Raw genomic sequence first — 24,382 nt, forward strand, 5'->3', positions numbered from 1 at the left:
GTTTCTGAGGGGCAGGTTTATGGCTTCAACTTCACTGAGGGAGGAGAGTTTTACTGTGTGGCCACAAATGATCTGGGTAATCAGACATCATCAGTGATCTTTCTTTCTATTAAGGGTAAATTGTTCTCTTTTATTTCACTTATAAAATTACTATTTCAACAGAACTTCAGTTCAGATTTGACTCATCTGTAAACCTCAGGACTAAAAGTTAATCATTTTGAACTAAAACTTCCTTTATTCAGTCTGATCTGAAGATGCTGTCTTTGTTCCAGATAATCACAGGTCTGGGGTCAGTCTTTATGTTACGTTGAAGATCCTGGGAATTGTAACGCTCTGCAGTTCAGTCATCATCTTTGAGTGGTGAGACACTTTTCTATGTGTTGATACTCTTCAACGATCTCTGGTACATGTTGGTGTTTAATGTATGTTAATATTCATCAATATAATCTCTTCTTTCAGCTGGTTTAGATCAAGATCCTCCAACAAACCAAAGGAGGTAAGCTACTGGAACTTATTGTTTTGGTTTCAAAATCATCAGACTGTCAGCAGACAAATACACCAAATACAGAAGTAATACATCATACAGATGAGTACCTACAGGGTACTAACACGGGTATTTATAAGACACATACAGGGTGCCTCATATGGTGGCCCGAAACTGACATAATCAAAAATAAAAGCAGAAATAGATATATTTTGTTTTGCCTTTTCCTTATACGAGCGTTTGTTCTTTTGTCATTTCCTCGTCTCCTCTTTTTACTTTACTGTGTGCATTTCTGCTTCAATATGCAAATGAGGAGGCTGCCTTCTTGGTCCAGCTCCTCTCCTATTGGTCAATAACCAGGAAGGAGCAGGTTCTATGTGCAGATCGATTATTCATGTGTGCGCTCATGGACGTTTCAGGAGAAGGCCTCATTTGAGAGGAAGTGAAGTTCAAATAGTCATCACTGACTGTATTGCTTTCAGCTAAGCTAGCAATGTGCCCTAACTCTTCTGCAGCTGTCTGAGACATCTCTGCTACGACTTCACTTCCTCTCAAATGAGGTGTTCTCCTGAAAAGGCCGAGAGCGCAGGCATGAACAATTGATCTGCACATGGATCCTGCTCCTTCCTGGTCATTGACAAATAGGAAAGGAGCTGAACCAAGAAGGCAGCCTCCTCATTTGCATATTGAGGAAGAAATACATACAGTGAAGTAAAAAGAGGAGACGAGGAAATGACAAAAGAACAAATGCATGTGTGAGGAAAAGGCTAAACAAAACATCTATTTTTGCTTTTATTTTTGATTATGTCAGTTTCGGTCCTCCGTACATACATGGATTGTACAGCTTATTTATGTGGGTACTTACAGGGTACAAACAAAGTATTTACGGCGTATGTACAGGGTACATTATGTGATATTAACAGGGTATTTAAGGGGCATATACTAGGGTAATTACAGATTACGTATGAAGTACCTACAGGGTATGTTTGAGGTATTCACAGGGTACTTATGGGGGTAGTTACATGGCATATATGGGTATACTAACAAGGTACTTAAGTTGCTCCTTACAGAGTATATATAGAGATACATACAAGATACTTACTAAGAAGTAAAACATGTTTATTTGTTGTTTCATGTCCTCAGGACTCAGAGGAACCAGATTATGTCAACAGAGTGATCGAGGTTCAAGCATCTTGAGACAAAAGAAGACGAGGAAGTCCTCTGTCAGAGAGAGGATTTGTTTTCTGCCTGTTCTTCTGCTTTTTATGTCGCAAAATGTAAAGCTTTGTTGGATCAGAGACACACAGAACTGTAGAAAAATAAATATATGTTGCTTAAAAGATGTAGGAAAAAGTTGCTAAATATAACAGGCTTAAATATTTTGCTGAAAGAAAACCATTATTGTTTGATGGACCTGTCCCTATTTTGCTTTTGACAGTAATTTTCCGCTCACATTTTTTTTTCTTGTTCCTAATAAATAATTACAAAAATAAAAGAAAATAAGCAGGAAAATATAATCATATGTTCTGTCATGATCATTTAATTCAATAAAATAATAAAAGTTCACCTCAATGTTCTCTTGGTTTGTTATTTTATGTTTTATTTTGATTATAAATCATGTTACCTTTACATTCCTCTCATGCATTTTCTGTTTTGACAGAAACCCTGAACTTCCTGTGTTTTATTTACATTTTTACATGTTTTTATTGTTCAGAGTTGCTGCTTACAGGCTGCACTTCAGACGTGTTAACCAAGTACCTGATAATTACCAGATATGTGCCAGTTTTGTACTCGTTAAGTATTTGGTACTTACATGGTAGTTATTCTGCAAGTACCAGGTACCTATCCAGTCAGTTCCAGGTACAAACCTCATAATTAGCACATACATGTCTGGGTGATACCCTGTAAGTACCAAGCAAAGTCCTAGTAAGTACCAAATTTATACTCAATATTAACAGGTACATATCTGGCATGTACCGTGTCAGGACCAGGTAAGTACCCGGTCCTTACGTGTCTGAGACCACAAAGATCTCAGCACAGACCGCTGCAGGTCCAGAAGATCTCTACGCCCAAGTGAAGAAGAAAAAATGTCTCTTTTGTTCATTGTTCTCGTTTAGTTCTGCTTTTAAAATGTCTCGATAAGGAAAAGGATACTCGAGCGCTGCTTACATTTCCAAAAAAGGAAATTCAAAGTCTTCACACCTTCGTCATCGTGCTGCTGCTGCTGTTGATGCTTGTTTAGGGGTGGACGTTAACCACACATAAAAACAAGCTTCAAAGTACCGATAAAAAAGGGGAACTTTCTTGCTCTTTTTAGGAAGTTAATAAAAAACCCACTCCAGTGTACGCTGAAGGTCCGGACTCGAAGGCACCAACAGAACCACATCTTCTGCAAAAAGCAGAGATGAGACTCGAAGTTTCCCACACCTCGAACGCACCTTGGTGTCCTGTCCATGAACACCACGTGGATCAGGGACAAGGAGCAGCTTTAATCCAACCATCTGGACTGTTATCAGTTCGACAGCCAGCCTCTCTGATGGTATGGGGGTGCATTAGTGCCTCTGACATCTGGAAAAACTCCATAAATGCAGAAAAGTTCAAACAGGTTTAAGATCTTCTGCACCCATCCAGCAAAGAAGACCCAGGATGCACTTCTAGCTGACTGAGGACACAATGTACAGCTTTTATACAACATATATACAATAAAAAAGGAGAAACTCAGTTTAAGCTGACCTCACAGCTGCCTGGGTGAGGTCTGCATGTGTGACTCATGAAAATGTCAAACAGAGAACTTCTCTTTTTTCTAAAGCGTATAACATCTTTAAAGTAAAACTTCAGCTGCAAGAAAACCATAACTAAACATTAGACTTAATTTAAAAGCTACATGAAGCTACAAGATCATTTCTAAAAGCAACGGGCTGATTGTATTGGCAAATACAGGCTGTATCCAAGTCTACCATCATCAACTGCAGAGGGTCGGATGCAGGGGAGTAAAACCTGCCGCCACTGACTCTAGAGCAGTGGAGACGTGTCGTCTGGAGGGACGGATCATGCATCTCTGTATGGTAATCCGATGGATGAGTCTGGGTTTGTCGGTTGCCATGGGAACGGTACATGTCTGATTGCATCGTGCCGAGTCTAAAGTTTGTGCCAAGTTTGAAGTCAACACAAACCTGGGGGTCAAAATGGAGACTGATCCTAAACTTATAATCAAATCAGAGCAGTGTTCAAATCAAGCTTTGTCAGTTGAGGCAGATGGCTAAAGTGAAGGTAAGACAGTAATCCATGCCTTCATCTCCACTCAGCTGGATTACTGCATTACACTTTCTATAGGGGTCAGTGCTTTGTCTGTCGCTCACCTACAGAGGGTCCAAAATGTTTATCTAGTCAAAGTGCAAGGTCAAAGGTCAGGGTTGAAGCCAAACTTCAATGTTTAGAGCTTCTTCAAGGCCTCAAGTTCGAAGAAACAGGAATTCTTAGAAACCATTTCCTTTATTTTTACTTCTGGGTTTTCACACAAGTTCCTGTTTGTTCACAGAATCAAACCAGCAAAGAACACAGAGTTCAAAAGAACAGAAAAAAAACAGAAGAAGAAGAAATCCATTTCAGAGAAATCCAGTTCTCTAATCAGGCGTCTCAGCTGCCCTCCAGCAGCTCACCTGAACACGATACTGTCTACGCCCAAGTTAACGTGTCTGAGACCACAAAGGCCTCAACACAGACCGCTGCAGGTCCAGAAGATCTCTACGCCCAAGTCAAGGAAAAATAATGTCTCTCTTCTTCATCGTTCTCTTTAAATACTTTTAAAATGTCTCGATAAGGAAAAGGACACTCGAGCGCTGCTTACATTTCCAAAAAAGGAAATTCAAAGTCTTCACACCTTCGTCATCGTGCTGCTGCTGCTGTTGATGCTTGTTTAGGGGTGGACGTTAACCACACATAAAAACAAGCTTCAAAGTACCGATAAAAAAGGGGAACTTTCTTGCTCTTTTTAGGAAGTTAATAAAAAACCCACTCCAGTGTACGCTGAAGGTCCGGACTCGAAGGCACCAACAGAACCACATCTTCTGCAAAAAGCAGAGATGAGACTCGAAGTTTCCCACACCTCGAACGCACCTTGATGTCCTGTCCATGAACACCACGTGGATCAGGGACAAGGAGCAGCTTTAATCCAACCATCAGGACTGTTATCAGTTCAACGCCAGCCTCTCTGATGGTATGGGGGTGCATTAGTTAGGTTTTAGAACATCTGCACCCATCCAGCAAAGAAGACCCAGGATGCACTTCTAGCTGAATGTGGACAAAATATATAAAACTTCCATATTTTTGTTTTTGCTGACCTCACAGCTGCCTGGGTGAGGTCTGCATGTGTGACTCATGAAAATGCCAAACAGAGAACTTCTCCTTTTTTTTCTACAGAGTAGAACATCTTTGAAGTAAAACTTCAGCTGCAAGAAAAAAGGGAAACTTAAATTAAAAGCTACATGAACCTATGAGGTCATTTCTAAAAGCAACAAGCTGATTGGTGAATAATTCAAGCTTTTATAGACTGATGTTGAATATTATTTTTAGAGTATTTTACAGTCATTTTGACCCATATAATTAGAGATATTTATGGTTTTATTGAAACTAATCATTGGGTGCATCTTCAACAGTAGCTTTAACTCATTTGTCAACATTAGATGATTTTAATCTAAAACTCAGCGTTCCTTCAAGAAACTCGTTGTTTTAACAGACTCCATGTTTGTTCGATCTGTAATCTGTAAATATTGTTTTTTGCTTGAATCTCAAACTGTTTTCCTGCAGAGTCAGTATTCACACCGTTGCTTTTGTGTTTATAGTTTCTTCTGTAGGTTTTTTAGACTCAAACTACTTCTGCATACGTTACTTTTATACTTTTTAAAATATTTACCTTTGTTTTAAAGCAGATTCCCCATTGAAATGCATTAAGAGCTCTTCAGTTCCTTCATATCCAGCTGCTTCAGCTACTGGCTCCATTTTATTGTTTTATTTACTTTTAGCATTTAGCTACTGTTCTGCAACTTTTACCTTTTAGCTGCAGTTCTTCTACGTTTAACTACAGTGTTGTTACTTTTAGCTGCCATTTTGCTCCATTTAGCTATTAGATATTATAACCATTCTGCTTCTTTATTTTTATTATTTTATTCAACAAAAATTGCTTTAAACCACAGAAATATCAAAGTGTTTTTTTCCATTTTATTTTAATTTTCTGTAAGATGAAGCAGATATGCAGAAGTTTTTATTAAAGTTCTGTCATTAAATCTCTGAGGTTTTTTTATTATTACTTTTACTTTTATATGAAAGCAGATTTATTCCTGTTTGGTCAGAGTTGACAAATTTCAACAAACTTTGGATCATTTTGAAGCTTCTGAGGTGGAGAATTTAAAAATAATAAGAAATTAAAAATAAAAGATTCCTAATTTTGTCTCATTTTGTCAGAATGAGTCACAGTTTGGATTTAAAATCGACGCATAAGAACGACTTTAACTAACGTTCTCTAATTACCAGATTAATACATTATCTTAAAAACGAAAGACAGCAAAGACAAAATAAAATCTTTAATTGTTTTAATCTGTCATACTTAAAAATATCAAACAGAAACAGGTAAAAAGCTTCAATCTTTAGATAAAGCACTGTTTTTAAAACATGTGACAAACAGATTTATTTTAGCTCCTCGAGTTAAAATACATTTTACATTTTCAGTTTAAAAAATCAAACTTAAGAGGAAATGGAAATAAATCTGAATTATTCTTATTATAAAAAGTGAGCCCGAACTTACCCAGAAGATAAGATTTTATATAAAAGATTACTCCTTAAGGGTCATGTTTCNATAAAGTTAATGTGTGTCCTGTTTTCCTCAGATGCTCCTAAAGACACCTCAGCATCCATCAGTCCATCAGGTTTGGTGTCACCAGGTAGCTGGGTGGAGCTGAGCTGCTCCAGCAGAGCCAAGCCTCCCGTCAGAACCTTCACCTGGTTCAGGAACACCACAGATGGATTTGTTAAAGTTTCTGATGAGAAGGTTTATGGCTTCAACTTCACTGTTGAAGGAGAGTTTTACTGTGTGGCCACAAATGATCTGGGTAATCAGACATCAGCAGTGATCTTTGTTGGAGTTGAAGGTAAACATTTTCCTGCTCTCAATCTGATCATTTTCATCCTTAAATCTCATGGCGTTTACCCTCTTAATGCTTTAACTTCTGTTGTGATTCATATTTTTATTTATCTTCTTGTTGTTGAGGTTCATTAGATAAATCTCTACCCTGGGGACCAATCGTTGGAGGAATTATTGGGATCATTTTACTGATTGTGTTGATTTTGTGAGTATAACGATTTAATGCTGCTAACAGGATCTGTATGGATTTAAATTAAAATATTAGGTATATACCAGGTATTTACCCAGATATGTACCCTTTAATTATCAAGTACATACCTGATACTTACAACAATATGTACCTGGTACCTACAGGGTTCATACCTGCTACATACAAGTACCTATATGCCAGTACCAAGTAAGTCCCCAATAAATACCAGATATGTACTGGTTAGGTACTCTCTAAGTACTAGGTACTTATCTGACAAGTTTTCTGTAAGTACCAAGTACTTGGTAAGTGTTAGGTCTACATACAATAAAGATGAGGTAGATACATAGTAGGTGTTCTGCAATTACCAGGTACATACCTGATAATTAGCATGAACAGGTCTGGTAGATACCCTGTAAGTACCAAGAAAATTCCGGCGAGGTACCAAGTTTGTACTACATAATAACAGGCAGGTACCCTGTAAGGACCATATAAGTACCTGGTACTTACCTGGTTCAGATAAGTACTATATCAGTACTAGGTATGAGCCCAGTAAGCACAAGATATGTACCAAGTCAGTACCAGGTAATACTTATCAGGTACACCCATTGTTAATATTCAAGTTGAAAGTACCCTATAAGTACAAGTTGTACCAGTTATCATCCTGGTAGAAGTATGATAACTTCTACTTACCTGGTCTAGATAAGTACCCTGTAAGTACTCGGTATGATCCCAGTTAGCTATGTACCAGGTACTTGCCTGATAGAAACAAGATAAAAACCAGGTACCTTGCTAGTACTTGGGTACGCCCACTGTTATTATGTACCTTGTAAGTACCCTATAAGTACCAGTAACTTATCTGGTAACTTTCATGTTGAAACCAGATAAGTATCAGTACCCAGTAAGTACCTGGCTGTATCACCAGTTGTTTGTTAAATTGGAGTCTCCAGCGCTGGAACATAAACTGATAATAATTTTTATTTTTCTTGTTGTATTTTGTAGAACTATTGTGTGTTTGAGGCGAGCAAAGAAGAGAAGTCCATCTGTACAACAGCTGCAGGTGAGAAAATCCTGAACACAGTAAGACGACAGAGCTGAGAGCTTCAGGACTGAAAGGGTGAAGAAACAGGAAGTATTAAAAAACTGTTTCCTGTTTGTTTACAGACTCAAACCAGGAAAGAAAAGAGAGCTCAAAGGTCCACAGAAGAAACAGAAGAAGAAGAAATCCATTACGGAGAAATCCAGTTCTCTAATCAGGCGTCTCAGCTGCCCTCCAGCAGCTCACCTGAACACGATACTGTCTACGCCCAAGTTAACGTGTCTGCGACCACAAAGGCCTCAACACAGACCGCTGCAGGTCCAGAAGATCTCTACGCCCAAGTCAAGAAGAAATAATGTCTCTCTTCTCCCCCCAGCCTTTTTCTGCTTCACGTTCAGCTGCGGACCACTCCAGTGTACGCTGAAGGTCCGGACTCGAAGGCACCAACAGAACCACATCTTCTGCAAAAAGCAGAGATGAGACTCGAAGTTTCCCACACCTCGAACGCACCTTGATGTCCTGTCCATGAACACCACGTGGATCAGGGACAAGGAGCAGCTTTAATCCAACCATCAGGACTGTTATCAGTTCAACGCCAGCCTCTCTGATGGTATGGGGGTGCATTAGTTAGGTTTTAGAACATCTGCACCCATCCAGCAAAGAAGACCCAGGATGCACTTCTAGCTGAATGTGGACAAAATATATAAAACTTCCATATTTTTGTTTTTGCTGACCTCACAGCTGCCTGGGTGAGGTCTGCATGTGTGACTCATGAAAATGCCAAACAGAGAACTTCTCCTTTTTTTTCTACAGAGTAGAACATCTTTGAAGTAAAACTTCAGCTGCAAGAAAAAAGGGAAACTTAAATTAAAAGCTACATGAACCTATGAGGTCATTTCTAAAAGCAACAAGCTGATTGGTGAATAATTCAAGCTTTTATAGACTGATGTTGAATATTATTTTTAGAGTATTTTACAGTCATTTTGACCCATATAATTAGAGATATTTATGGTTTTATTGAAACTAATCATTGGGTGCATCTTCAACAGTAGCTTTAACTCATTTGTCAACATTAGATGATTTTAATCTAAAACTCAGCGTTCCTTCAAGAAACTCGTTGTTTTAACAGACTCCATGTTTGTTCGATCTGTAATCTGTAAATATTGTTTTTTGCTTGAATCTCAAACTGTTTTCCTGCAGAGTCAGTATTCACACCGTTGCTTTTGTGTTTATAGTTTCTTCTGTAGGTTTTTTAGACTCAAACTACTTCTGCATACGTTACTTTTATACTTTTTAAAATATTTACCTTTGTTTTAAAGCAGATTCCCCATTGAAATGCATTAAGAGCTCTTCAGTTCCTTCATATCCAGCTGCTTCAGCTACTGGCTCCATTTTATTGTTTTATTTACTTTTAGCATTTAGCTACTGTTCTGCAACTTTTACCTTTTAGCTGCAGTTCTTCTACGTTTAACTACAGTGTTGTTACTTTTAGCTGCCATTTTGCTCCATTTAGCTATTAGATATTATAACCATTCTGCTTCTTTATTTTTATTATTTTATTCAACAAAAATTGCTTTAAACCACAGAAATATCAAAGTGTTTTTTTCCATTTTATTTTAATTTTCTGTAAGATGAAGCAGATATGCAGAAGTTTTTATTAAAGTTCTGTCATTAAATCTCTGAGGTTTTTTTATTATTACTTTTACTTTTATATGAAAGCAGATTTATTCCTGTTTGGTCAGAGTTGACAAATTTCAACAAACTTTGGATCATTTTGAAGCTTCTGAGGTGGAGAATTTAAAAATAATAAGAAATTAAAAATAAAAGATTCCTAATTTTGTCTCATTTTGTCAGAATGAGTCACAGTTTGGATTTAAAATCGACGCATAAGAACGACTTTAACTAACGTTCTCTAATTACCAGATTAATACATTATCTTAAAAACGAAAGACAGCAAAGACAAAATAAAATCTTTAATTGTTTTAATCTGTCATACTTAAAAATATCAAACAGAAACAGGTAAAAAGCTTCAATCTTTAGATAAAGCACTGTTTTTAAAACATGTGACAAACAGATTTATTTTAGCTCCTCGAGTTAAAATACATTTTACATTTTCAGTTTAAAAAATCAAACTTAAGAGGAAATGGAAATAAATCTGAATTATTCTTATTATAAAAAGTGAGCCCGAACTTACCCAGAAGATAAGATTTTATATAAAAGATTACTCCTTAAGGGTCATGTTTCTTTATGCTGGCACCAATATTACCAGATTATGTTCATGGAATTTATTTTAATTTAAACTTCTGCTGATTTCGTCTCATTCATGGATAACATCCAGACTGACCAGCCGACAACAACCCGAAACTAAACCGCTAAATTTAGAGGCAAAATGGTGAAAAAGGTAAAGTGATTAGGCGGAGTTTCAGCAAAAAGTTTGATAATTAAGCGTCAAACTTCCTTTTTTTTTAGCCTTCTCAGCTCAAAGCAGAAACGTCCCTAAGTGCAGATTTTCTTCTCGCTCGCTGTTGCCGAAGGTTGCAGGGGGAAAGATTTAAGAGATGGATTCCAATCTTCATCTTTTCGATGTAGGTAAGACCTACAGAAGTCACACAACAGGGGGGAAGACAGTGGCCTCAGTTAGTTCACAAATAAAAAAATAATTTAAAATATAAAGACAGCAGTGAGACGTAAAATGGTTCATTACCTGAAGAAGGTCACCGAGCAGGTTTTACACATCAGCTTCTGCAGGGAGAGAGGTCATCAGGTCAGTATGTGACGTATAAACCAGCACAGAAAACAACCATCAGCAGAAACAAAGGGCTGGACATCTCTGTTACACCTGTAACCCTGACCTTTGACCCCAACAGGGACCACCGACGACCCACGAGGTGCAAAGGTACACAGTTTGACATTCCTACGTGACACAATTAGAGTTACAGCACAAGGTTTCCACACAGGGGTCACCTGTGACCCTCGACCTTTGACCCTGTGGTGTTGAAATCAATAGGGATCACCTTCCCCACTGTGAGGCACTGAACTGTGGGTGCTTTTAAATGTAAAACGGTGAAATATTCGGGAAAAAAAAACAACTTTTCCCTGCTTTCTAGGAATGCATCGACGTCTTAGAAATGAGATTTTGTTTCCCGGTGTGGGATTCATCTCTTACAAATCAAACATCTTTGTTTATTTTTGGGGGGGTGGTGGAGGGGAGTTAATTAATGCTGTTAATTAATTAATACTGAATGCTTAAAGTTAAAAACAAACAATATATTTGTATGTTGGTAATTATAGTCTTTTAAATAATGTGGATGCAGAGAAGATTAAATGTTCTCATCCATCAGGACAAATATTCTTCGAACTAGTGCTATATTTAGGGAGTAAAACCTTTAATTAACAACAGTAAGCTCAAACAGAGTCGGTTCAGCGGTAGTAGATAAAAATAAAACACATACCCCACATGTATGAGACTGTCTTTTTATTGTGGGTCACTCTGCAGGAATACTTCTCTCCTGCTTTTGGAGTGAACGGCACATGTTTGGTCAGGTGGTAGTGCCAGTGGTCATCGAAGGCCAGGTCGGTCTGCTTGGACCCGGGGATTTCCTCTCCGTTTCTGAGCAGCACGATGGTGATCTCCGGCGGGTAGAAGCCGGTGACGTGGCAGATGAAGACGTTTTCTTTGTCATACACTCCCTGGTTGCGGCTGTACACCTGGACCGCTGGTGAAGCTGACAGGAACAAAACAAAACAAAAATAACTATAAGACTATTGGAAAAACTGCATCCAAATTATCAGCCTCACCGCTCAAACCGACATGGATTATAGAGTCCATTTTTAATTTCCACTTCGAACATTTTATTGTCCTTTTTAACTCAAAAAGCTTTCTTGTCTTCTGAGGATTCTGCTCATGTGAGAGTCCAAAAAGACATTCTGACGAAGTCGGATGTCTCTTCTCTGCTCGGTGCAAATAAGGAACTACTTATCAAACCTACATCACTGGGTGGACTTTTATTTACAGCACTTTTAATATTATAACTGCTAAAATAAAAATCATGATTTAGTAATATGAAAGGAAAATTAAATAAGTATTGTTTAACAAAAGAGGGAGAAAATAAATATGCACTTTATGTAAACATCCCAACAGTCTGTACTTCCAAAACAACTTTTAACACAACTACTCACTCTCATAGTTTTACCCTGACTAAAGGTACTATGACAAACATCTGTTGGACCCGTTGGACCGGTCTGATCAGAGGAGGGAAAACATTTGCAATCGTCTTAGAGCCTCAAAGATCAAGATGTTAAATGTGTGCGATGTAAAAAGCATAAAAACCGAACGTCTTTAATGGTTTCATTGAGAATAATGTTCCAAACATTCATGGTGTGGAAAGCCTCGTTGAGTAACTCGTAATCCAAAAGGCTTAGCTGTGTGACTCACGCTGGTACTTTTCTGTCCTCTTAGTTTTACGACCTTTATTGAACCTGGTTTTAACGCAAATACCTTTTAATTGTTATTAAACATTCAAAAAACCCTCTCAAAACCAAATAACTCTTATGTTTGAATATTACCAAGCAGAGGAATGTGATTTTGTATCATCAAATCTTGTTAACATTAGACTAAATATACTAATAGTAGTACAACCTCTATAGGAATGTAAAAAAAATTCACATAAATGTCAATAAAATGTGTTTTATTTGGACCTGATCCATGTTACATGAAGCCTAAAACCACAAAAAAGTCCTGTTTGTTTGTTAGGAACTATTTTCCTCCCAGTTCTCTGATAAAAGTACAACTCTGGACTCACCCAGTCTGAATAATAATTAGTTTTTTTATGAGTTCAGGCGTGTTTACGTTTGTCAGTCTGACGTCATGACGTCAGACTAACCATTAAAAACACAAATTTATCAAAGTTTGTTGCTTCTGGCCAAGCTTAGATATTATATCTATTATTTATTTTAAAGAAACTGAACGAATATTAAAGGTTATATTCATAACGAGGCCCGAATTCGTCCCAGGCCTCCTCCTTCTACTTCCTGGTCGCCATGATTAAAACACGAAACAGTAAACAAACACTAAACATTACCTGTTTTCGAGGAGACGAAATGCGACACGTAGCAAAAAAAGACGAGGAAGAGTAACTCCTTCATGATTCCTCCACCCTCAGACGGTCTCCGGAGGGGAATGAAAATGTTTACCCTTCGATTAGGATCGACTACAACAGTGCGCAGCGAACAAAATCGAAAGTATTAATGCTGAACGCGGTGTGACGCAGCCGTATGTTACAGCGGCGCTGACACGGCTGAGCCAATCAGAAAACAGCTTACAGCTAAACCCCGCCCAACTGGCCATGTGACCGTTTCCTTAACCAATAGGAAAATCAGAAGCTGCGGTTGCTAGGCAGAGTTTACTTCATATAGTTTTTTTGTTCCTTCTTCTTTTTGTGGCGGAGTCGGTGCTTTACCGCCACCCAGTGGTAGAGATGGGATATTGCAGGCAGATAGATAGATAGATAGATAGATAGATAGATAGATAGATAGATAGATAGATAGATAGATAGATAGATAGATAGATAGATAGATAGATAGATAGATCGTTTCGTTTTCTTAGCATATAATTAGACTGTTTTTGTAATTTCTTTTAGTTTGCTTTGTTCTTAAAAAGATGTTTTTTTGCTGCAAAAAACCCAGACACTCAGCTTCATGTCCTTCCTTAGGTTTGTATTTTAAATTCAGCTGCTTTCTTCCATATTTTGGTTTAGTTATAGTTTATGATAGAAATAACTGTTCCAGAAGCAGCTTTAAAAATTAAAGGTACTCACTGCAAAGTATGAAATCAAACATATAAAAGATTATCCTGAACTATATCAAATGGTGCAGTTTGAAAGGCTTTACTCCAGTAGTTTCCCAGATATGTTCATACAAATTTCTAAAATGCAGGTATGCACTGAATGTCAACAAAGCACTTTAATCTGCCTATTTTGCTTAACGAATACAAATAAAATACATCAAAATTGTCTAACTTCATCCCAAACGCAGAAAGCCCACAACAGTCACACAAATACTTGTTTCGGACAGCTTTTTGACTAAAATTGCTCCTTACATCCCAAATATTATTTAAATCTCAGTGATCTTCCCTTCCAGTTTTCTCCTCATGATTTCCTTTCAACTCTGATTTTCAAGAAGCTCATGCACATAACTTCTGTTCGATTGTGTCTTTACTTTGACATGAAATCACCTTTGTGTCCAAGACACTGTTTAAGGTTGTGCATTGATCTGTACACCAGATTACACAACGTGCAGGAGTGACTTTTGTCAGTTTCCCTGACAAGTAAAGGAACACACAACATGTGATAAATTAAAAATAGCTTCCTGTTTCTCGTCAGTCAAGCCAATCAACCATAAAGTGCAGGTTTCGGGAAGAATATATTGTTATAAATAAATACCAATTGTTCAAAAACAATATATTTTATAATTACAAGGTTTTAGTAATCCCACATAGCTAAGGAAATCACAAATCTGCACCAAGCAAAAGCTTAGGACTCCAGAGGATCAGACTGTCTGGTCAAGGGGGCCACCAACATTTTAGGGGTGGCCATTGCCCCCTTTGGCCCCCCTTCTAGCCCCTGCTAACAAAATGTTTTGCTAATAAGTAGGCTACTGCATTAATCATATAATAAATTACAGCTATTTGCTCTTTGCTGAACTTCTGTTTCTACCTTAAAACTTATAAAATGTCAGATTTGAGGGAAAGTCAGGAGTGGGGCAGTTTTTAACGCTTATTAGTGTCGTTTCAGTCCTCTTGTTGTTACTCTTAAGACTACATTTGACATTTTTCTTTTTAAAGCAGTTTATGTCACCAAAGAAGCTGGTGAACCATCCGTCCCTCATGCTGGTCCTCGTTCTGCAGCATTCCTCCCTGAGCTGTTTCCTTTCTGCCGACTGTAGTGGAAAAATCTTACTCGTCTTGTTTTACGATATTTCCTGTTCGAACCTTTTGCCCTGCCTGTTTTCTTTTTCTCGTCAACTTCAGTTTCCTTGATGAGGCTGCACAGATTTCTGTTTAACTCTGCGTGCAGATGATTCAGGTGAGTAGGATTATGACTTTTTTCAGTATTTTTGCTCGTAAACACTAGGTAAAAATTTTAAATACAGATAGGAAGAACACGTGTTTTGAGTTGTCACACCCTGGTTCTACTTCATATTAGTTGTAAATTGGACGTGTAAGGACGTGTAAACTCATGCGGCTCACCCGGTTAATTTCATGTGTACAATATGAGTTTAGAGTTATTTATTTAGAGAGCTAAAACTCTCAGACTTCTCTAGAGAAAGAATGTGAAAGCTGCAAATAGTTTAAAACGAGCAGTTTGCTCATTTTCAAAGTTTCTGAGGAGCTCTCAGCCTGGAATTGGTAAAACTGAACTGTTTATCTTTAATCAGGTAAATGTTGTTGTTTCAGGCTGATATTTCTTCTTCGTGTTAATAATAAGTTACCTGGACGCTTAAACTTAAACAGCCGTAAGATACAGACGTCAGTATGAGTACACTTACTTCAAATTATTAAAGTTAAACCTTAAATAAATATATTTAAATCTACTGAGAGCTGCTTGAAATCCTATTAAAACACCAGTTTAATTAAAAGAACTTATAGATCCTTACACGTATTCTGTCGTACAGGAAATCATCTGCATATTATATCATCAGCAGCATATTTGTGGTTAAGAATAAGAACAAAGAAACCCGTTGGCGGCGATAATGTTTCAGCCCGTGTCTGTCTGTTAGCGAAATATCTCATGAGCTGCAGGACGGATTGCAATGAAACTTTCCAGAAATGAACCGTTGGATACAGGTCAGGTTTTGGAGTCGACCCATTCCAAGATGGGCACCAGAAGTGGCTCAAAATTTGCCATTTTTTACAAATATTGAGCTAAAATTTGGTGTGTTAGTAGCTGAGAGTCATTCCCAAAATATACTAACTGATTGCACAAGATGTGTGTTTAAAAGAGGTTTGACCGGCACGTCTATAACTCCGTCTCTTCTCAGCATTAGACGATCTTAATCTTAAACTCTGACATTCTTTAGGGGAATGCCAGGTCTTTAATTACTGCTTGTTTTCTCTGTTTAGGAGCCGACGTGCAGAACAATGGCAAACTGACTTCGAAGGCCTATCAGTTTGTCTGACACAGGACTGTAAACACACCAAGGTATTCAATCAAAAGCAGCTTTCTGTTGACATATTTCATACCAAAGTTCATTCTAAGATATTATATATATGTGGTTACAGCATGAACATGTGGCAGTGATGTAAATGTGAAGTATTTATATTATCGTAGTCTATTGTTGCCAGGCTGCTTTGCTGACCTGAATCAGATGTTTTACTCCTTTAAGGAGTAAAACAGAACCAGTGTTAGATCCATCAGAGTAAAAAACAAACATGTTTGCACCTTTAAAGGTGCCGTCACCATCCTCTTCAAAATACAGATGAAGCAATAAACCAACATAACTCTCTAGGTACCTTCCTGTGCTTTTATTTTTATTGCCTGATGCCTTAGAAAAAACAAAAATGGCTATAACTCCGTCATCTTCACAGATACTGAGCTAAAACTTGGTGCAGACTCTGAGCACTAATTGACTATATGAGTTCTTTGTCAAAGGTTTGGCATGCAAGACAGCAGGTGCTATACATTCCTTTGAGGTTACCGGTTTCATCTTTTTTTTTTACTGTTAACAATATGTAGACATCAGTGAGTTATTTCCTTATTGGTAAGTCAGAAGACGGGAAGACAAGCAACTTGTTTCTGAAAGGGTGAAGAATTTTTTGTCACTAAGAGATGTCAGCTTAAATCAGGAACCTGTCAATAACTGACAAAAAATAATCATGCAACAGAGAAACATAGACCACAGAAGATCACTTGCTGCATAACTTGGATATTATCCCATTTTTTCCAGTTTCAGCCAGTTAATGCTCAGCCTCCCTGGGAAAGATCATGGACCAGATCTTCACCTCTGCAGAAATCCTAAGGGAGGTCAAGGGAATCAGAATGTCCAGTCCATGTGTGTTTTGTGGATCAGGAGAAGGCTTAGGACTGTATTTTTGGGGGGGTGCTACAAGAAAACACGGGTGTCATGGCCACTTTCAAGGACTATCCAGTCCCTGGATAACCAAAGCAAGAGGTCTGTCTGCATTCTTGGCACAAATCAAGCTTGTTCTCAGGGCAGGTTGAACTCTTCACTGATGCTGTTTGTGGTGACCACGGGCATGATCTCAAGGTGCAGAGGTTTCTGATTGGTGCAGAGACCCTTCAGGTGACGATAGAGATAGGGATAGAGGTCTGTTGGCATCTTCATCATGCTTCAGTGTGAAGCAGCCATGAGAGTCGGCTCCTCCAACTTTGAGGTCCTGGTTTTCAGCTGGATGAAGATGGAAGGCTCCCTCTTGGTTGGCAGGATTCGTCTGTAATTGAGGGTGTTGCTCTGGTCTGAAGCTTTTGTTTTACTGGTCCATTTACTTTCACACATCATGGTTGTTAAACTAGAATCCTGTAGTCTTTACTCCTCCATGATTATCATCAGCTCCTACTCAACAAATGCTAAATAAGATCCTTGCCATCCTTGTTGATGCCATTTGAGCTGTGACCCAGCATTGTAGCTTTCCAGTTAGCTTCATGTTTGGATATTTAACGATAATAGTTATCTATAATTACAGGAACCTGTCAGTGTTCAGCTGCCGTGGTCTCAGCAGAAGTCCCTTGAGGTGTTCGAGATGTCTACCAGGTCTATCTTACCCCCTAAAATTCCTCAAACAGAGAGAGTGGATGAAGTCTACAATGCCTTGAAGAAAGGCCTTCAGTAAGTACACTTACTGCTCCTTGGACACACAAATACCAACTCATCTTTCCCTTTGAAATCAACCTAAACATCTCTCAAACCAAATCAACACTTCACTCTGACTTGATGTGTTCTCAGGTCTTGCTTAAATGTTCATCAGACGGACTTGGATAACATCAACAAAGAAAAAAGAAAGTCTCAAAGGAACTCCAGACTGGTATGTTGTGGCATTTCTGAGGTTGGCTTCACAATAAGATGGTGTTTTCTTTAAGCACAGACGCTGATGGCTTTGTTTTTTTCCCTCCTTAGGGGTTCCTTTACGAATTTGACCAGGTGAGCGACTATAAATGGACATATGAACATATGAGCCAAACTCATAGAAAGAAGACATGTGGGTAAACTATCATGAACAATTCTGACTCTGCTTTCTTTTGACAGCAAGCTAAGGTGATTGAGACGTACATAGGCAGTTTGAAGGTTCACCTCTGCAAAGTAAGACCAGATGGCCAACACAACCTGCATCTTTTTGTTTTGTTGTGAAAATATTCTTTGTGAAATTTAATTTGAGTGTGTGTTAATCTCTCTGTGATCACTGATAAAAGGACAGGGTTGGTAAAGGGGTTCATCCACTTGATGCATTTGGAAAATGGGAATTTGTATTAATTTAATGCACCAGCTATAGCAAAAGTCTATGAAACACATTTAAATTTGCTATAAGTCACAGAGATACTGAAGCTGATGATTATTGCATTGGACACAACTTAGAGAAAGGACAACAGGACATAAGTGAAAATGTTACCTAAATAACAATATTTACCGGGTAGCTCTTCTGCAGAGTTGGACATTTCTGTCTGGGCTTCATGGAAGAGTGGCAGGAAAACCCCAAAAATTAAAAAATAAGACATGGACGATTGTTTTGAATTTGCCAAAAAGCATGTTGGAGACTGTGCTGTGGTCAGATGAGACTGAATTTGAATTTTCTGTTGAACAAGGACAGCATCATGCTGAGAACACCAACCCCACATTGAAGCATGGTGGTGGCAGCATTATAATGTCAGGATGATTTTAATCAGGGACTGGGAAAATGGTCAGAGCCAAAGGAGAGATGGATGGAAAATCTTAAAGGAAAACCTGTTTGAATCTTCTAAAGATCTGAGATTGGGACAGAGGTCCATCTTCCAGCAAGACATTGACCTTAAACATGCAGCTGAAGCAGTGTTTTTAAATTAAGTACATTTTTATCTCTTTTTCTCAGACTGAAGAGATTTATAAAGCCTACCTGGAGAAGAGGAGACTGAGAGACAAGGCCAACAAAGTGATAAAGGCATGCAAAGCCTCTCCAGGAAGCAAGGAGGCCAAGGAGAGTTTGGCGAAGGCTAATAACGATTACAAGAAGTTCAGCGAGGTGAGATGAACCGAACACGGTGGATGAACAAAGTTAGAAATGTTGCCCATAATGTAACTTGTGCAGAAATGTAATGATGCTGCAGAGACAAGTAACTTCAAAGCAAAGATCAGGAGGCGCAGAAGACGACCCTAATGGATGGTCGTCCTTGATCTTAAAGCAGCATTTAAAATGATTAGCAGTGCCTTAGCTGAGGATCTTAGGCTGCAGTTTGGAACACAGGGTGTTAAAAGGTCAATAATTTATTTAAGGTAGTATCTCACTGGGCTGTGACTGCTGGAGAATAGTTGACAAAGTTGTAAGAAAATTGGTCAATTTTCAGCTGGAGTCTCAATGATTTCTCAGTGTTTGCAGCCAGCGAGCAGTGCAAACATGTTTTGACAACCCAGTTTACTTGTTTTTATGTGCACGGATTGCCAAACTGTATTCTAGGCCTTCCACATTTTTTTGTTGCCCACATCATTCCTGCCTCGGCCCGTTTTGTATCCATCTTGGCAGCCGTTCCCACATTTATGATTTAATCTGCTGGATCAGACTTTTGAAATGAAGGTAGGCAGTTGGACCAGTTTTTAAATAATTATTAATTATCTTTGGTGTGGTTGTTAGACGTGGACATTTAACAATTCGGGTGCAGGTGTCAAAATCCAGCACTTTTGCTCTAGAATTTAAAAAAACTGAACTGAGAAGGGTTTGAGACACCTGCAACGTCTCTGTGATTGCTTTGAAAGAAAATTTGTTGCATAAATTTCTTGAATACGATCAAAATTCAAGAGACAAGACTGCGAGCCAGAATTGAAAAGCCCCACAAACGCTGTTTGCCAACTGGTCGCAGTCCAGTGACATACTGGTTTTAGGGACAAGATCTTTTAATTTAAGGGGAGACGGTGTAGATGAGCTAAACAGGAGTAATGGATTTTCCTTTTTTTTTGTTTTAGTGAGAAGTCTGTAGTTTTATAGTTATCAGTTTTATACTGTAGTTGAAAAGATTAAATGAATGTTTCTGATCCTCTCTGCAGCATATGAATGAAAGGGAGACTGAGTTACAGAAACAGCTGGGAGAGTTCTCCATTAAAATGAAAGGTAAGATTATTGAAAAGCAGTTAGAAGCAGAAATCAATACACAAGTCCAAAACGTACCTGGTGCATACCACATACGTACATGATACGTACAAGCTATATGTCCCTGTTAGTTACCTGGTACGTACCCAAGTACCAAACCTGGTAAGAGTCAATACATCGCAAGCAGTTACCTAGTATGAACTGGGTATATACCAGGTACTTACCAGATGTCTACCAGATATGTATCTGGTACTTACTGGACACATACCAGGTACATACTAGATAAGTACCAGGTACACCGTTGTTAATTACCTAGCATACACCAGGTAATTACTGGATACATACCTGTAATGTACCAGCAGTTGGGAGTCATCCCCAACAAATGCTAAGCCTTGAATTACATACGCGTTGTGGAATTTACTCAAAGGTGATTTCATTGTTTGTTTCCACCCGTTTCTCAGGACTCGCTGGATTTGCCAGGTTGTGTGCTGGTGATCAGTATGAGGTTTGTCTCCGTCGTCTTTTCTCATATTCAGATAACTTGTTGCTCAAAGGTTGACCAAAATAACTCTAAACATTTTATAACTTACAGCAACCCCTTGTGGTAAAATTAAATAAATCTGACATCACTGCTGAAGTACTTTTATTTTACTTTTTTACTTTGTGAACCATTTTGTTTTCAGTGAGATTTAGGTTTTGTTCTTTTATTAGCAAGAATAGAAAAATTTGTTTCTGATAAAGCCTTTTTTTTGTTTTGTTTTAGTATTTATGTCTCATTTTGCTTCTAACAGTCAATATGAGTCATCTTTTCAAACACTGAACAGTTCTTTTAAATTTTAAAAAGGAAAAACATGTTTTTACCACTAATTTTAATAATCTTTCACATTTTAAACAACAACAAACAAGCAGCCCCGCTCCTGCACTTATCCCTAACAAGGTGACGAAAGACAAACAATCAAATATAAAAAAAAAGAAACAAAAGACTTCCCTTCAGAATGATCCAACAACAGAAAGGGAGTCCAGGTTATACACAAGTCCAAAACGCCGAAGTCATCCTGATTTTTCCCAATTTAGGACCTCTCTAATTCCGCTTGTATATGTAGGTGGAGCTGCAGATTTCCGATTTAGCAGCATTATCCGTCAGTTAAGACATTAGGAGCTAATTAGCACCACAGCTAAACATTAGCCAACTCAAAAAATGGCGATAACTGATAGTTTTACTAAGATTTGATGTAAAATTTGCTTGGCGTCACAAACGTTATTTATAATCTTTATGTCCTGGATCTGTGTTATCTGTTCTGCAGACACCGTCAGTCCTCTGTAGAGAAAAAAGAAAATACATTTGACTCAATGCCTGTTGCATGCTGGGTACACACATAGATCTGTGATTATTAAGAAACTATTTGTCTGCGTTTAGATCCTCATAAAGTTTGGTCGGCAGCGATGGAAAATGCACGGAAGTATAGAGGTCAACGCCAAACAAACGTGGGACTGTGAGGAGATGGTGTTCTTCCCGTACATTCACGAGTTTATTTCTGTGAAGGTTAGTGTCCGTAGGGAAGCTTTTCTAACGACTTCGGATGGATTCATGCTTGACCTGCGATCTTTGCGGTTCCGCAGGTGACCGAGCTGAGGAGCCTGACCAATCATGTGGTTGTAGGAAACATTTTCTGTGAACCTAAGGACCTGTTTGCTCCACTAGCCCAGAAGGTTGCTGTGGATATTAACGAGCTGGGAACTATTAAACTAGTCCTGGAAGTCACCTGGAAGTGAGTTAATTCAGTCTTTAACTGTACATGAACACAATATTATTAACTGAATTTATCTTTTGTTTTTTTTACCCTCTTTTATCCCATCCCTAACCACAACCAAACATGATCCAACCTCTAGTCCAACCCCAGGTCCTCGCCCAAATCCAACTTTGGTCCCAACTGTGAGTTTGTCTCTATATTTATTGCGTAAACCTCTCAATATATTGTTTGTTTGGAAGATTTTGATTGGGTTAAAGCTAATTCAGGATTCACTTTATAGTTTTCCAATGGGATTTTTGCACTTTAACTACGTCTGCTGTTAGCCATTCATATTTCAGAACGTTCTTGTTTGGCCTGACAGACTTTTCTGTGTTAAAAAGTAAATTAAGCTTCTAAAAAAACAACTTGTACCTTATTTAAAAGTTACCGTATCAAACTGCTGGTTCCTAACTGTTCTGATGCAAACTGCAGATTCATTTAATGCCAGTTCTATTTTGATGTTTGTTTTATTGTTGAGTGGTTGTGGAAGTCACTGTGCACAGCTTCCTGCTGAAACTTTGCTGTTCTCCTTCAGAGCCCGGACCCATCCGAAGGCTCGAGATCTGGGTCTGATATATCCGAACCTGTGCCCCTCCCCAGCCCTTCACCGTCTCCACCAGACAGTCCTCTACCTCAGAACGTAAACCCAAACTGACTTTTTTATTCACAATCTGCAGGACATTCTTCTGTTTACAGCTGTACATTGAAATTTGTTTTATTTGAACCTGTGGATAAAACAGGAACCAGACATTCCAGTGTACACCGCAGAAGAGGTGAAAGCAAAATGTTGGCCCAGAGATGGTGTTTTGGTGGACAGCGGGCTGCAGGATGCTCTGGAAATTCTTATTTCCTCTCTAGACGACTACACGGGACATTTCACCGATCTACAAGAACTGGAAGATGAGCTAAAGCTGCTGCAGAAGACACTGAAGGTAAAGCCGAGAGAGGAAGAGTACTTTCGACTGACATGACTGAAGACCAAAGTTCATTGTTTTTACTGTTCCTGATGCGACACATGCTTTCATTTATACACAAACATGTTCACAAATATACTGTTTACTGTGCTGCATTATTAGGAGCTAGGTTGGTGACCTCTACAGATACAAACATGTAACATCTGGACTCTGATTATACCTTTATGTGTGTCGGTGCAGGACGGCAGGAGCAACCCCCCACCCAGAATGGGAACACACATCTACGAAGAAGTGGGGCAAGAAAATAGTCGCAAGAGGAGTGAAAACAACAGGCAAGTGTTGACAAATGACTCATTCCTTTCATTTTTTTCGCCTCCAAGAAGCCAAATCTTTTAAAGTCGCATTTTTCTATAGTTTTCAGAAGTTTTTGGCAAGTTTTCAGCTGATAGTTCTTTAAGAATCAGCTTGTTTTTGCTAAAATGTTGGTATTTTTCATCAATTCAACTAAATAAATGAGTAGATCGTGTCTTTTTGACAGGCTGCTGGTAACAACGAGCCTAAACATCCAATTTTAAACCAGTAGTGTCGATACAACACTGGTTTATTTCTTGAGTCAAGCATTTTTATTCCTAAATGACTCGTAGGGTTAGAATTAGGTTCCTCAACAAACAAAAAACATTTAAAAAATGATCAAACCTTGGACTGAAATGAACCAAAAAAAGCAGCCAAAGTCTGAGAAAAACTTTGAAAGACCTTTTGAAAAAGAACTAGACAAGTTCTTGGAAAAAACAATGTAAAGAAACGTGAATTATTCTGAACTTTTGGACGTTGTTAAATACATCACAGGATATGTGACTAATATAATTGTGTCAGTGTTTCAGACTGAGGATTTGTGACGAAGACGTAATGTGAGATTATAGAGGTGTGACTCAAATCTGAAATTTAAAAATTAAACATTTCCATGTTTCTGCTTGCTGCATAGTTTTTATTTTTACCCTCTTTCTGCTTTTTATTTCATTAAATAAAGTTGTCTGAAGTGAACTGTATTCTGTGCTACTGTCTGCAGAAACCATGTGGGGTGGATCAACGAGGATCTGCCCGATCAGAAGTCTCCCCTCGATAATGGAGGCTGGGACAGCCCCTCCACGCCCCTCACCACCGGCTGCACCAGACTGGACGCCTCCCTGGTCGTCCACCTGAAGAACTGCAGCGCGCAGCTGGAGGTAGGACTTCTGCACCTTTCTTAGGTGATTCATCACTTTCAGATCCTGATTTTTGCTGCAACAGTTTGCAAACTTTTCATCTCTTGACCCCACAATAAATGGTAAATGGACTGTACTTATTGCCTTTATAGCCAATCAGGCCACTCAAAGTGCTCATAAACAGTACAGGTGCTGGTCATAAAATTAGAATATCATGAAAAAGTAGATTGATTTCAGTAATTCTATTTAAAAAGTGAAACTTGTATATTATATTCATACATTACATACAAACTCATATATTTCAAATGTTTATTTCGTTTAATTTTGATGATTACAAATGACAA

The 24,382-nt window shown here is 38.4% G+C and overlaps 3 protein-coding genes and 1 long non-coding RNA gene across 4 annotated transcripts in view; 3 read left to right on the forward strand and 1 right to left on the reverse strand.

Annotated features, from left to right (window-relative positions):
• On the forward strand, positions 1-2,050 carry LOC112451169. Its single transcript, XR_003039922.1, has 4 exons — positions 1-115; positions 273-360; positions 460-496; positions 1,628-2,050. It is a non-coding gene; the product is annotated as an uncharacterized LOC112451169 (long non-coding RNA).
• Positions 2,051-6,344: 4,294 nt separating this feature from the next.
• Positions 6,345-9,514, forward strand: LOC108245407 (platelet endothelial cell adhesion molecule). Its single transcript, XM_037973333.1, has 4 exons — positions 6,345-6,627; positions 6,747-6,825; positions 7,810-7,867; positions 7,972-9,514. The coding sequence occupies exons 1-4, from the start codon at positions 6,345-6,347 to the stop codon at positions 8,200-8,202; spliced, it is 651 nt and encodes a 216-aa protein (XP_037829261.1). The 3' UTR covers positions 8,203-9,514.
• Positions 9,515-9,811: 297 nt separating this feature from the next.
• LOC108245406 (beta-2-microglobulin-like) lies at positions 9,812-13,107 on the reverse strand. Its single transcript, XM_017432302.3, has 4 exons — positions 12,928-13,107; positions 11,299-11,571; positions 10,551-10,588; positions 9,812-10,442 (listed from the first exon to the last, which is right to left on the reverse strand). Exons 1-3 carry the CDS (start codon positions 12,989-12,991, stop codon positions 10,575-10,577), a joined length of 351 nt encoding a protein of 116 aa, XP_017287791.1. The 5' UTR covers positions 12,992-13,107; the 3' UTR covers positions 9,812-10,442; positions 10,551-10,574.
• Positions 13,108-14,831: 1,724 nt separating this feature from the next.
• LOC108245415 (rho family-interacting cell polarization regulator 1-like) overlaps positions 14,832-24,382 on the forward strand; it is a 15,398-nt gene continuing 5,847 nt past the window's right edge. Inside the window, exons 1-16 of the mRNA XM_017432314.3 lie at positions 14,832-14,928; positions 15,966-16,044; positions 17,547-17,689; positions 17,807-17,885; positions 17,978-18,001; positions 18,107-18,160; positions 18,924-19,073; positions 20,090-20,153; positions 20,594-20,637; positions 21,550-21,675; positions 21,753-21,901; positions 22,023-22,065; positions 22,458-22,562; positions 22,663-22,854; positions 23,077-23,168; positions 23,903-24,059. Of these exons, the coding sequence (XP_017287803.1) occupies positions 17,604-17,689; positions 17,807-17,885; positions 17,978-18,001; positions 18,107-18,160; positions 18,924-19,073; positions 20,090-20,153; positions 20,594-20,637; positions 21,550-21,675; positions 21,753-21,901; positions 22,023-22,065; positions 22,458-22,562; positions 22,663-22,854; positions 23,077-23,168; positions 23,903-24,059 (1,365 nt within the window). The 5' untranslated portion in view covers positions 14,832-14,928; positions 15,966-16,044; positions 17,547-17,603. The remainder of the gene's footprint in view (positions 14,929-15,965; positions 16,045-17,546; positions 17,690-17,806; positions 17,886-17,977; positions 18,002-18,106; positions 18,161-18,923; positions 19,074-20,089; positions 20,154-20,593; positions 20,638-21,549; positions 21,676-21,752; positions 21,902-22,022; positions 22,066-22,457; positions 22,563-22,662; positions 22,855-23,076; positions 23,169-23,902; positions 24,060-24,382) is intronic.

This window comes from Kryptolebias marmoratus, linkage group LG21 (assembly GCF_001649575.2).
Source record: "Kryptolebias marmoratus isolate JLee-2015 linkage group LG21, ASM164957v2, whole genome shotgun sequence".
Taxonomy (NCBI): domain Eukaryota; kingdom Metazoa; phylum Chordata; class Actinopteri; order Cyprinodontiformes; family Rivulidae; genus Kryptolebias; species Kryptolebias marmoratus.

Bases quoted from the DNA above. Each gene is read 5' to 3' on its own strand.
- LOC108245407 (XM_037973333.1), top strand. From the start codon at position 6,345: ATGTGTGTCCTGTTTTCCTCAGATGCTCCTAAAGACACCTCAGCATCC. The intron at 6,628-6,746 runs GTAAACATTTTC...CTTGTTGTTGAG, and splicing joins GATCTTTGTTGGAGTTGAAG to GTTCATTAGATAAATCTCTA. The intron at 6,826-7,809 runs GTGAGTATAACG...TGTATTTTGTAG, and splicing joins TTACTGATTGTGTTGATTTT to AACTATTGTGTGTTTGAGGC.
- LOC108245406 (XM_017432302.3), bottom strand. From the start codon at position 12,991: ATGAAGGAGTTACTCTTCCTCGTCTTTTTTTGCTACGTGTCGCATTTC. The intron at 11,572-12,927 runs GTAATGTTTAGT...TGTTCCTGTCAG, and splicing joins TTTCGTCTCCTCGAAAACAG to CTTCACCAGCGGTCCAGGTG.